The sequence below is a fragment of the Accipiter gentilis genome, chromosome 13, assembly GCF_929443795.1.
Source record: "Accipiter gentilis chromosome 13, bAccGen1.1, whole genome shotgun sequence".
Classification (NCBI taxonomy): domain Eukaryota; kingdom Metazoa; phylum Chordata; class Aves; order Accipitriformes; family Accipitridae; genus Astur; species Astur gentilis.
The window spans coordinates 32,301,163-32,314,601 of record NC_064892.1 but is presented as its reverse complement, the minus strand read 5'-3'; the positions used below and the strand labels follow the sequence as shown (position 1 = coordinate 32,314,601).

The 13,439-nt window shown below is 44.1% G+C and overlaps 1 protein-coding gene across 3 annotated transcripts in view; it reads right to left on the bottom strand.

Moving 5' to 3' along the window:
• RB1 (RB transcriptional corepressor 1) overlaps positions 1–12,693 on the bottom strand; it is a 77,993-nt gene extending 65,300 nt beyond the window's left edge. Inside the window, exons 1-4 of one of the 3 annotated variants that reach the window (XM_049815635.1) lie at positions 12,437–12,693; positions 11,990–12,107; positions 2,892–3,004; positions 753–887 (exon numbers count right to left, since the gene is read on the bottom strand). In XM_049815635.1, coding sequence (XP_049671592.1) covers positions 753–887; positions 2,892–3,004; positions 11,990–12,107; positions 12,437–12,546 — 476 coding nt within the window. In that variant the 5' untranslated portion in view covers positions 12,547–12,693. Of the gene's footprint in view, positions 1–752; positions 888–1,897; positions 2,138–2,891; positions 3,005–11,989; positions 12,108–12,436 lie in introns of those variants that run through there. The other 2 variants (XM_049815632.1, XM_049815633.1) reach the window with 2 other exon arrangements.
• Positions 12,694–13,439: the final 746 nt, after the last annotated feature.

Genomic DNA, 13,439 nt, shown 5'->3' with positions numbered 1-13,439 from the left:
GTAAAAGCATCAAAAGCCTTTATCATCTCTGTCTTCATGTTAAAGCGTAGAGTGCAGCAGCTTACCACCTTGGAGTAATGGCAACTCAAAACAGCATCCATTTGAGAATCTCCTGATTTTCAAGTTACATACAGAAAGCTCTCGGCACTCTGCCGTAAGCACACTCAACTTATTCTGTACAAAGAGAATGCCCCTCGATTTTCATTCTGTGGTCAGCTAAACCACTTGGGAAGGTTCACCTTGATTACAAGTGAGAACTGCTAATAGAGCAGGCTCTGCAATGCCCCTACACGCTGGAACAAACAGCCTTCAGTTCCAGATCTGGGATAGCGAAATTATCTTATTTGTGCTTTTTTTCCTTTCCAGAGCTCCTGAGAAAGAGTCTCTTGGATGAGGATTTGGGGTGGGGTGTGCAGGTAGAAATGGAAAGTCCATTAAATAAAAAATACTAGATAGTAAAACAATCCTCTTTATACCTGTAAAAAGCTTAATGAAGGGACTAGCAACCATTTGTCATGCTACTCTTACTATTGTTTGTACTGCAACAAGGGGATTGTTTAACAAAGCATTGTAATAGTTATGGAGTAAAATGTAAAATGTGTTTATTCAATGCACGTATACAGTTCCATTTCACTGCTCTGTAAATATTAGCGCACAGAGTTTAAATGGGCTCTTCTAACATACAGTTTGAAAAATCTAAATACTTAAATGCCATAAAGAATTAATAATTTCAAATGAAAAACGTACATTACCTTTCAAACTTGTGGTATAGTGCAAGTAATACATCATATTTCTTTTTCAGCCTTGATACAGTGCTATCAACTTTAGTGCTTACAGTATCCATGTTAACATCCACCTCTTTCAGAAACTGAAAAAATGTGCATACACTGAAAAAAAGGAAAAAGATGACAGGTTATCATAACTCTGAGAATGAGTATTTTGAAACAGCTCTTAAAAAAAAAAAAAAAACCCGAAAAAAACCACAAAACAACCCCACCAAACCCCATTGCCTTACTTCACTACAGTATTCTTACTACAACTAGCAGTGACTGAGAACCTTGACTTGGAAAAACTGCTTTTTTACCTCAAGCCCCACCTTTACACTTTCCAGATGTAGGAATACTGTTCAACTGGGTAGCAGAGGCATCTCACAGTATGGGCTCTACTACAGAAAGAGAATTTTCGTGGCTAGCACGATCTTTGGAAGTCAGAATTTGCGAACTAGGCACATCTTTCTTCTGTGCTCTGCCAGTAAAACCACAAATAACCAACACAGACATCTCGACTCTTCTGTTCTACCTAAAAGTTCTACTTTAGAAATGTTCTTCCTACCCTGAGAACACAAACCTTGGCTCCATCCATGCTAAAGAGAGACCTAGGAATGAAAACTGAGATGAATGCATTGAATTATATGGAGTTTCAGGTCTTGCAACAGCTATTGGGGGCAAGGACACGCCCAGCCTTTGGAAATATTATTACACAGGGGACCAAAGTTTTCCCTACTCATCCGTGTAATATTATAGCCATCAAGAAAGTACCTTGTTGTTATGTTCATAACCAAAATGAGCAGATTGCTAAAAATTAATGAGGAGGAAGCTATCCACTATATTCAGCTATTTCAACTGTATCAAATTTTGATCCTTTATCAGAATATAGTATTCTGAAATACTTTCTGATCCTTGTCAGATTAAAAAACAGAATACAAAAGCAGTCAGAAGTTCATTTAGGAATTCTTCTACCATGGAATGAAAAACGTTTCCAATATACCTGTGTGGCTCTCGAGGATAAGATGGCTGGTAGAAATCTCTGCCAGTTTGACCTTATAGCTGACAAAAAGCCCAGGGCTAACAAGCAATAGAGTATTGCTAAAATCAAAATCAGCAGAGTAATAGCTTACTCTTTGAAACCCAAAGGGAAAAAGCGTCTTTCAGTTTGCAGCACAAGTTGGTCTGTACTCAGGTGGAACACGCCCAACGTTGCTGCACAAATGCAATTGGATTTCATCCACGCGGTTCCAAGTCAGTCAAGACTGAAGAGATTAAGTCAAAACACAGGACCTGACTGCTGCTCTGGGACATGATGCAAGGTAGAAGAGGCATGAAGAAGTCCAGTCAAAACAGATGACTTCCAGGAAAAAGGATATTCTGGGGCTACGGCCACGACGTGCCCAGCGTTCTGCCTTAGCCTCCTGCCCTAGAGCACTGAAAGGCACACGCTTTGGACACACAGCACAGTCATTCGGCAGATGGCACTGGAATTCCTTCTTAGATGAATCCAGCACAAGGTATGCCTATTGCTGCTGCCACCTACATTTACCTTAAAAGCAGATATTGTCCTATAATCTTAACTTCTGTATTATGAACTTAGCGAATATACAATATAACAATAACAATCCCCTAGCAAAAAGTACATGCAAAAGCACAACATCTAGACTGGCATTAAAATGTTTGAAAAAGAGCAGCCTGCTGGCAAACTATTGGAAGCGTAACATTTTTTTCCACTTCTTGATTTAGCCCAGGCCTAATGTTGGAAAAAAGGTTTTATAGAAAAAATCTTCATACGGGGAAAGAAAGGAAAATATTTTAAGTGTAATTTACACCAACTTACATTGATGAAGACTTTAGGTTGAGCAAGAACAAGAAATCAGCTGTGCAATACAATCAAAGCCAATCACAGTTGAATCAAACAAGTATCATTGCTCCCTCAGCCAAAATACAGGAGCAAGACTCCTAGTTTACAGAAATATTGAGAATTCCCATAAGTAGCCTTCGCTTTAAAATCAACTAGCCTGATATGCACAAAGATTCACAATGCTTTAAAAACATTCTCTTTTTAAAAATGTTGACTAGTTAATTATTGAAATCTAAACTCACAGGCTTCAATTCACTTACCTTATGCTTATACTTTTCAGAAGCTCTGTGAAAGTGAATGTCATTTCATCCAGATCAATTGCTACAATAAAGATACAGACTCCCCATGTTTCCTTTTTCTTTTTGTTATAAGCCTTTTAGAAAAAGAGAAAACAGGTTTTATTTTTATTATGCAATAAAAGCGGGTAATAGATGGAAAGCATTAATTTGTCCAAACTAGATTAGAAACAGTAAAACAAAACACCCTCAAGCAAACATTTGACTATGATAGCCAATTATTGGATAACTGAAAACCATTACAAGTTTTATGTTACAAATGAAAGACCAAACACTTCAAACTCTAGGAATAAGAGCGCAAGATCAATTTTACCCATACAATTCAGCAAAGCCTCAAAATAGCTTTGGTTCCACGGAACGTTTATGCGAAGCAGAAGCCATGTTGTGGGTTTTTTTTAAAGTTACTATATTTGACCATAACAAGATACTGAAGGTTAAGGAATCAGGAGAGAAGCCAGAAGAACGAAATATAAAATCCTTACAAGGACAGGCAATAAATACTCATGAACTTTATTCTCCAGCTAGGTCTCAATCACTTATCACAGCTGAACCACAAACCCATCTCTTTGTTTAGTAAACCACGATAGTAACAAGCACCTTCGGGCATTTTCCTACCATACATCTACACTTAAGGTCTGTCTTCTGCTGCTCAGGAGTAAGGTACAAGCTGTAACTGATCATCCTTCGCCAAGAAAAAGTCATCCCGCAGTGACACACATGCCACCCACGCGGAGTTCACCCCTGACGGTTCACAACCGAGTCCCTTGGAGCCGGCCAGGCATCAGCTACAACTCCGGTACCCCTCCACCAAAACAGCTTCTCAAGGGAAAACCTCTAAAGAGTGATGTTTTGTAAAAGCACGGAAGAAAAAAAAAAAAAGCAAAAAAAAAGCACTTAAGCAGGTATACCACAGGTTTTGGAAACAAAGCTATTTTGAAGACAGAACTAGGTGTGGGTGCTGCCCTGCAAGACCCCTAAACCAGCAAACTCATAAAATACCCTTTGGATATTTGGCATCCTTGTAAAGAAACCTCCACCACCGCCCAGGCCCATGGCCGCAGTCTGTCAAAATTTTATTTTTTTTTTTTTTGCAAATGCTCTGCTTCTTTCTTGGGACCAGTGTTTATACCTTCATGAAGACTGGCTGGGACATCCTCCAAAGAAAAGTTTCATTGGTTTGTGCAATCGATAAGACTTATAGTACAGGCTTGAATGCTAAAGTAACCAGACACCTTCAACAACATGGTAACTGTCCATTATTTATGTTACTACTTTCTTTCTGCATTGCTATTTGAGTGTTTCTACAAATCGTGACACCTTGTACAACAGAAAATTTTTTTGAAAGAAGCTATTAACAGACTGAGATGCATTTGATGATACGTAAAGGAACAGATATTAATATCAAGTAGTCACTGTCTCTGTTTATTGGAAACCCTCAGGTTTTAGATGTTTTCTCTACCATTGTATACCACCAGCAACCTAAAGGTGAGGCAAATAATTGCTCTCGAGGGAGTTTTGCACAGAAGAAAGGCTTTGCCGAGAGCTGCACTCCCACCGTCTCAACAATCCTTTGCTGACAGGTACAACAAGCTACCAGGCACACAAGAACAAAAACGTCCTGTAGGATGGGGATGTCTGTTTTCCTGCATTCATCTCTCTGTGAAGCACTGTAAAAAATTCTGAAGGTTAAGGCTAGCTAGCGAGCTACCAAGAAGAAGGAGGACTACTCACTTACCGAGGACACCACCGCCACTGGAGTCGGCTGACCTTGTTTCATAAATAAGTTCCCTTCACTTCATGCTCCTGCAAACTCGCACCATGACGTTGTTCTGTGAATGCAATATCGCGTAGGGCAGGAGGACCGAGTGCTGGAAAGTGGTGAAATTGTTCCTGGTTTGCTGCCTACCCAAACAAGCCCAGCTCTCCTAGGCAGCTTAGCTCTACCCTGGGAGGATGAATGGTTGAAGGCTATAGCAATGGTTTAACTGGTAAGAGCGAGGTCTGGTTTTGCAAGAACAATCTTTAAACTCCTTACCCTGCGTGGTTTGGAGCAACAACTCCTTTATTTCTACCATTAAAGAAGACGGCAGCCTGTCAATCCACTAGATTTAAACCCTTACGGTGAGTCAAACTCTAATATCAGGACTAACTCCATATCCACTGCTAGCGTTACAGGATGCGTTGGGCTCCCTCTACTCAACCAGACAGAAGATGTTGGATGACTGCTGGCCTAACACAAAAGTTACACAGAACCCAGGGTAAACAAATAGATTGTGACTTTTTTCTAGTAGCAAAGAAAAGGTGAGCAGCACCCGAGCGTGCCGCCACTTAACATCAGCTGAGGCAGGGAGGGAGGAGAGGAAAACGTCAAAGAACACCGGGCTGGGACCATCCCACCAGCTACTGCTGGTTCAAACACCCAAAGACGCAGGGCAAATGCAGTTTCCTCAGAAAATAAGACTATCTGCCCGTACCCATGCATGAAGATTTTAGTGACTTTAATACATAAAATATAAACATCATGGGGTAGGAGAAGAGTTAAGAAGAGGTCTTCCTGACAAGTCAGACTCCTGAATATTCTCCCCTTCATACCCCTTCTCTCCCAAAGCTCACCAACATTTTTCGAGTTCTTTCCTACACAAATGAGTTAATGCTGACTGCAGAACAAAAATGCAGCAGCATCACCCCGTTCAGCTATTCTGCCAGTATCATAACTCCAGGGGAGCCAATCCTATGACACAAATTAACGGTTTGTTTACAGCCAAAGCCAGACGATTCATCCCAGATGGACTTGAGGGCATGGGAATAGACGCAAGACAAATTCACAGCCAGAAGTTCGTTTCTGAGGGTTTTCTTCTTGACCGCAGTCTGACTCAAGATCTTTGTTGATACAGCACCACTACAGAAAACGGGCAGGACAACGGCTCGACATTTGTCCTTGGCCGCCAGTTCCAATAAGATGACTTCTAGCGACCTTATTTCAACTTACTGTGAATCAAAGCCCACCAATCGCTAACCAAAAGATTACTTAGCACCTAATAGTCTAGATAGATTTCCTTCCTTTTTTTCATTTAGGATTCTGGGGAACCAGTGCTGCAACTTCAGGCAATGTAGGTCAGTTCTGTTGAATCAATATAGGTTTCTGTAGGAAAAGATTTAAAACTCTCACAAACTCTTTCAAAATATTTCTCTCTCATTCCGGACTTGCTACTATTTAATCTATTTTTAGCAGATCATCAGTTTGCCTAATTCTAGGGAAAACAACCTGGAGGAGTCATAGGCTTAAAATGCTCATCAAACTGAACTACTGTGAAATGCGATTCTTGCCTCTCTTCTTTCCAGGTGTTGCAAGGTGTTAAAGGCAGTAACAGAAATAACTTCTGTTCTCTACCTCAGGAGGTTCTCCAGTGCTAAGCCAGTCACGAGGAGATGGTCACAGGAAGTCCCAGCTCTAGTTTGCAGTTAGAGATGTTTATTATTCTGCCAACACTGATAACAGTTTTGATGACAGCCTACGAAAGTGGTCCAGGAATAGAAACTTCAAATGATGTTGTGCAAAAGAAGGTCAAGAGAAATGTACATGAGAAATATGCAAACGCAGATGGGTATTTGAATCAAATGGGATATAGGATGTCACACCATAAATAGCAAAACCTGATTTTTGAAGGGGAAGAGGTGGAATTTGTTGGCTTACCAAGACCTCAGCCACCACGTCCTAATCAATATACACAACTAGCTAGATGGTACAAGAAACATTCACAGATATGTTTATGATTACAGGGGGGGAAGATGGCAGGGAAAAAGAATCAAGAAGCATTCACAATAGAAAACTGATCAGAATTAACACTTGTAGGAAAAGTTTCCTAGAAAAAAAATTCTGGAAGCGAATGCTGTACCCACTGTCTGCATATAAGAAGTTCTGCGTAACAACAGTTAGATCCTCCATTTTTCAGCAATAATGGTTTTAAATTTTCTGTTGAACACTGTTGTCTGGAATGGAAGATTACTATTAGTTCTCAACAGATTAAATCAAATTCAAACATAACACTAGCTAAAAGTAATGGAAGTCAACGGAAAGTATTGAACTGACGAAAACAGTTCTTCTGATATGAAAACTTCCCATTACACTTCTTTTGCATGTAGCAAGACCGGAGGGGACAACAGTCTTTCCCCTGGATGGGCAGATGACGAGTAAAAGAAGAAACTGTATGCCAGTTAGCTGTGCTTTTAAAGCGCAAGGGCACAACACACACATGCAATGCACCTGCTACTAAGACACCGAATACGACCAGCAGGAGGCCACGGTTGATGATTTATGTTTGCTTCGGGACTTTCAGTAGCTCTTTGTTTTTGTTTAATAACAGAGGATCCTAAAATATCTGTTATTTTGCTCATCCACCCAAAGCTCCAGTGGATTCAGGTTCAGTTTAGCTGCAGTTCTATAAATAAGAAACAAAGCTCTACAGACAGAAAAGACTTTATTAGCTCCTATGTGTTTCATGCTTTTGACAAAAGCAAGAAGCCTCTGTGTGCCTTTTAACATGAGGATGAGGTGGTTTACCAACTACAGTGTTTTCCTTTTCATCAGAAATTACAACCAAGAGGAAGTGATTTAATTTAGATGTGAAGTTTTATGGACTGGGAACACTTGGCCTGCTCATCACTAGCTTTTCAGCCTATAGAGAGCAACCTTGATATATTTAAGAACTCATCATTTCATTCCTCCACTTTAGCTACAGTTCATCGTTTAAGTTTTCTTCACTAAGAACACAGTTCAACTCTCACGTGAATCAAGTGCTCTGCAGTATCTGCATACCAGTGTAAGCCACCAGTCGGAGATAATTTCAGAATGTAAGATGAGCAATTACAAACAAGGAGAGATGAGAGAAACATCTTCAGATGCTAGAGACTTGGGGGGGGGGGGGGGGGGGCAGTAAGGCAGCAATTAATACATTCTCACATCCATGGGGCACAGAATAATCACCACTGGCTTGAATTTTAACACAGAAACAGATTAGCGTAGTACTTGGGGAAAAAAAAAAAATCACGAGCAAAGAAAGTTAAACTAGGAAGGATTAACTATGCAGACTGCAGATCTTTCATCATCAGAATTTTTTAATAGTGGGTTAGACAGGCACTTGATAAAAATGACTCAGGAATTCACCAGTCTGAGCAGCAGCAGCAGAACAGCGGGCCACATTTCCCAAACAGTGCTATGAACAGCAAACAAAAAACAAAGCGCCTGCCCATGCACCACATCCTACAGCAAGTTGGGTTGATGAGGTTGAAGCACACCAGACCCTGTGCCTCAAGGTCCTTGGCAGACTTCAACCTCTATCAATTTCCTAAACCACTTTAATTTTTGTTTAATTTTTTTTGTTTAATTTTTTTTAAGTTCGGTTCCAATTTAGTCACCATGTCGTCTTCTCCTCATGTTGGTTCTTTCCAATATACTAAGCAACAATTCACTCAAGTTTCTTTTTCCTGCTTACATCACCCAATATGCTGCTTCAGATTCTCATTTTGATGTTCTTTACCAAAACAAACAGTAGCAGAACACAACAAAGCCCTGAACCTTTTCCTAGCAGTATTAGTATGACTTCCAGGACCTCTCCTAGTCTTTCTTACACCAACAATCACATGCTGCTCACCAAAGCACATCAGTAATTCCACTAAGTCTATTTACTCCATCTAGAGTTTACAGGCACTATTGATTCATAGCACAGATTTCAGGACAGTTATTAAAAAAAAACAAAAAAAAAAACCAAAAAAAACCAAGTACAAGAGAAGCAAGCATCAGAGCCAATTTCCTAAGTCAACAACTGTCAGTGTAGAAGAGTTTTGAAATTAAGACAGTAAAAACTACAACTCTAAATCAAATATTTTGCTTATCTAGGTAGCTTGGTTTGGTAAACAAGAGATATGATAGAAAGAGCAAAAGTCTTTGTATGTCACTAATGCAGCAGCTCTTATTTATATATACACTTCCATGTTTACAATAAACTTGCGCGGGAGTTCACCAGATACAAAAAGAATGTAAAATAAAACATCTTTCTGGTCATGCATTGGGTACCTTCCTTTACACCGTATACCAACAGTGTTGATTCAGTACAGGATTTCTGGAACCAGCGTTTGGGGTTTTGTCTCAGAGATTTCAAGTTATGATTTTTTTGTAGAAGAGTGTAATTAAACTCTGGCTGTCATAGAGGAAAACTTTACCACTGTATTTAACAGACAGTCGTAGTGGTTTGAACAATCTCTCTCTGCAGGTCTAGTTTTTCCAGCTACAAGTCAGCCTCAATTTTCCAGGAAGATCGTGTAACCATCTCTCTCTCCTGTCACCTTCCTCCACCCCTCTCACAGGGGTTCAGCTGTGATAGGGTGCAGCTGTATATCCTTGACTCAAATTGCTGCAGAAACAGGTAAGTTGAGAGCACTGGAAGAAAAGCTGCAGTGCAGAGCTATGCAAGATAAGAAAGGTGACATTTCAGACAGAAGTGGGATCGCTGCTAGCTCAAAGATTCAAAACAAAAAAATATCAGCGTAGAAAGGTGTGACATGCTGAAGGAAAAAAAGCAGCAAATCAGTCAGTTTTGGTGGTGCCAGTGGCTTCAGTGGGTAATAGCACAGAGGATTCGTTCCAGGGAGCAGCAGACACCAAGCTTTCTCCTCCTGACTGATGCCTACCTGGCCAGCAAAGACTTTTAGGTGTCTCGCTGAAGCGCAGGCACACTTCAGCTGGTAGGTCACTACATTGCTAGGAGCAACCTTTTGCGTGCATGCGCCAAAAATAATTGCTTCGTCTTTTTAAGCTGCATATACCTTGTTTGCAGAGTCTCTTTGCACATGGTTACATGTACCCTAAGTGACACAAAAAGGAGAGCACTAGTAGATGTTTTCCCTTTAACTCACTAAATACTCGCTGAGAAAGGATCGAGCAGGTGCTCAGGCTAGGTCCAAGCCCACATTTGCACACCGAATCTCTGCCTGTTACCACAGTACCTTCTGTCCAGGTCACGCCGCTTCCTAGTTAGCGCTGCAAGTCCCCTCTACGTCCTCAGAGGCTCGGCAGGCACAATTCTGAGATCAACCACAAAGAACAAGGCCAGTGTGCCAGGGAAAGTAAGGTTTCGGGTCTTTATGCTCTGTAAATGCCTTGAGAGTGGGATCATTAGATGCTACCTCTATTTCGATCGGTGGTCTGATGATTTAACCTTCCCCAAGTCAAGCCAACTACAGGGTTAAACAGAAGTGTTCTGGTAGGTATTTGTCTCAGCTGGTGTCCTGCTATTTCCCTTTTTGCTCGAGAACAGAAAGCTGCTACATAAGCAGCTTCTGTTCCAGTTCAGAACCAAACAGGCTAGCACTGAACCACGTTGTTTAAAACACAGGCAGCTGGTGCTTGCAGGACAAACCCTGGGACAGCCCTGCCAGCGCATTACCTTTACCAGAGGAGGAGAAAGGAGCGGGCATTTATATACAGCCTCCTCCTGAGTCCCTGCAACCTGAACCAGAGCCGCCCTGAGAAGCCGGGCTCCCCCTGATAACAGCTGGACTCAGAAGGAGCAGCAGCAATCAGCCAGGTTGTTAATTCGCTTGACTTCACACTCAGGTGAAGCCTGCACTGGTCTCAGCTAGAAGTAGCAACTCCAGTGCCTGCCAGGTCCCCATGGAGGCACAGCTTCCTCACTTCCACACCTTGCCAATACCTCCAAAAGTTTGAGGAAAAGGCCTTGGATTGAACCACAATGTAACGTAGACTTTCTCCTACATGCTGAAAGGCTCTTAGCATAGGCCTTAACTGCAAGACAATAAATATTATCTATATGTTAGAATGAAGATCTAGTCCTTGCCCTGTTCTGACCAGGTAAAGGAGGTAGGTCACCTTCAGATGCTGAAAGGAAGGGTTTCAAACACCCTGTATCTTACCTGGCCACTGCTAGGTAATGATCAGTGAAAACAAAAATTCCACCTGCGAGTGAAATTTGCAGAAATACACTGAAACCTGCCTTGGTTTTTTCACTCAATAGAACTGACTGCTTCTGTCTTAGTCCATATAGAGGAGTTCGACTATGCTTTTAAGTGAACGTTCCCTGGGAACATCCATGGCCAGAAATTGTACCTGTTACTGAAAAAGCTGTACACAGTCTCTCTCCCACGCTGTTACTGTATTGTGTTGCAAAACTCAAATGCATCAAGAGCTGGTATACACACACTGCAGTTTAAAGCCCACAGACAACAAGGTATTACTAGTGACAGCATAGCTGCGGCGCATCAGCTCAAGCTGCAGAAGAATAAGGAGAAGTTGCAACAAATACATGGATGCTAGCCCACACAGTGGGAATAATACCCCAACGAGGTATTCTGAATTCAATTCAGGTCTGTATAACAAAGCTTTGGTTGTGATTTAATTGTATTGTAGCTGTTCCCTGAGTCAGCTTGTTGAGACAGCAGTAATACACTGAGAAGAAGGGGAAAAAAAAAAATCAGGAAAGGGCATAACATTTTACTCTGTTTACACATGCCCAATGACTAATTTTGAACGGAAATACCTCAACGATAAGTACATACAGATTAATATTATGCAGTAGGAAGAAAGTTTAAGATTTCTCTGCAACAGCCGTCTCCAGACCCTTTCTGCAGCCTCATAAAAAAAAGGACGCAGCAGGAAGAAATACAGAGGAACACACGACGAGATGACCTGCATAAAGCTGACTCAGACATATTTGAAACAACCTGTGGTTTGAAGGATTAGCTGATGACACAGTGTTGTTTTCTAGTGTCATTTATTAGTAACCTAAAAGAATTCTTGTGTCCGTACCTTTACTGGAAAACATTAACAAAATAAGGGAGGTATCTAGAAAACGGTTTATACAGATGCGCACGTGGCAACCTCCAACTTCAGCCTAACCGCGCTTGGAAAAAACCAAACCCACACCGCACAACCCTCGGCTGCGGGACACTCGGCCCCCAGTCCAGCAACGTTACGGGCTGATATTTCAGCTCGGGCCGGCGACTAGACCCCAGAACGGAGATCCAACTTCCAAGCAGCCGGTACTCACCGGAGCTCCATCTGCAGCCGTTAAGCTCTCGTACGTTTTCCACGCCTTCTCCCTCACGCTCTCCGACACCTTCAGAGCATCGCAGAGCCGGACGAAGTCCGCTTCGCCGATTTCGAGCCTAAGAGGACGAGAAGATGTCAACGGCGGGGACGACAACGGCCGGGACCCCCCTCCTCCTCCTCCTCCAGCACACCCACTACCCACCTCAACAGCTGCCAAAGGGGCACCCCAGGGGTGACAACGACCCCCTGGTGGTGACAACGACCCCCCCGGGGGTGACAACGACCCTCCCCCCCCCCCGGGAACCACCACAACCCCCTTCCCCCGTGTGTCCCCCCACCCCCGGGTCCCTCAGAGACCCCCGGCAGCGCACCCCGGGCCTGCCACACACCCCTCACCCCCCCCCCCCCCAAAAGACGGTCCCGGCCCGGGACGGGGACGTTTTACCGTGTGGGGGCGGTGGGGACGGGAGCGGAACCGCCGTCAGGGCTGACGCGTTGGTTCCTGACGGCGGCGGCCGCCGCCGCCGCCGCCCTACGGGGGGGCTTGGGCGGCATAGAGGCCCACGGGCGGGCGTTGAGGCCCACGGGCGGGCGTTAAGGCCCCGCCGCCGTTCGGAGGCCCCGCCGCCCTCAAACGCTCCGCTCTCCTCTTCTCCCTGCCCGCCGCCCAAACCGCGGGAAAACTGCGCCACCGCTAACCGCTCTGCCGTCACTTCCGGGCCGGCTGCCGCTCCCCCACCCCACCCACCGGCGAGGAAAAGCGACCGCGCCCAACACCCCCCCCCCCCCCCGCCCCCCCCAAACACGAACCGGCTCGGCGATCCTGGGGAAGAGGGAAGGAGGAGCTTCCCGCGCTAAGCGTTCAGCCAATGAGCGCGCGTCCTTGCTCTGCGGTTAGCCAATGGGAGATGGCTCCGCTGGCTGCGGCCCCGGTAATTGGACGGGGAGGGAGGGGCGGGGTTTAGCTCCCTGAGGGAGCGGCGGGATGGCGGCGGCGGGGCCGCTCTCCCTCACGGCTACGGCGGCGTCTCTCGCCCTCCCGGACTCGTTTGGTTTTTTTCCATTTACAGCTGGAGTGAGTCAAAGCTGGGGACGCAGCAAGAGAAGGAGCGGTGGGATCCCGACCGACCCAGGCAGTAACCGGGGGAGAAGGGACGTCTCGGTGAGGGGGTCGATGCCCCTTCCTCACAGAACGAGCACTTGCAGCCTCGGCCTCAGGCGTCCTCCGGGGTCCTTCGGTCACTCCAGAGACGATAGTCTAGCTATTTCTGGTATTTCAGGTACTCAACAACCTGGAGGCAGTCGATACGTCTTTTCTATGGCGTGGGCAGAACCATAGACCTATATACATAAAAATAACTATAGGGGTGTGGAGCAGGACAGAAATTGCAAATCCTTCGTGACCTGACATTCATCCGAGTCCTAACTAAAATACTGCTTTTAACGCT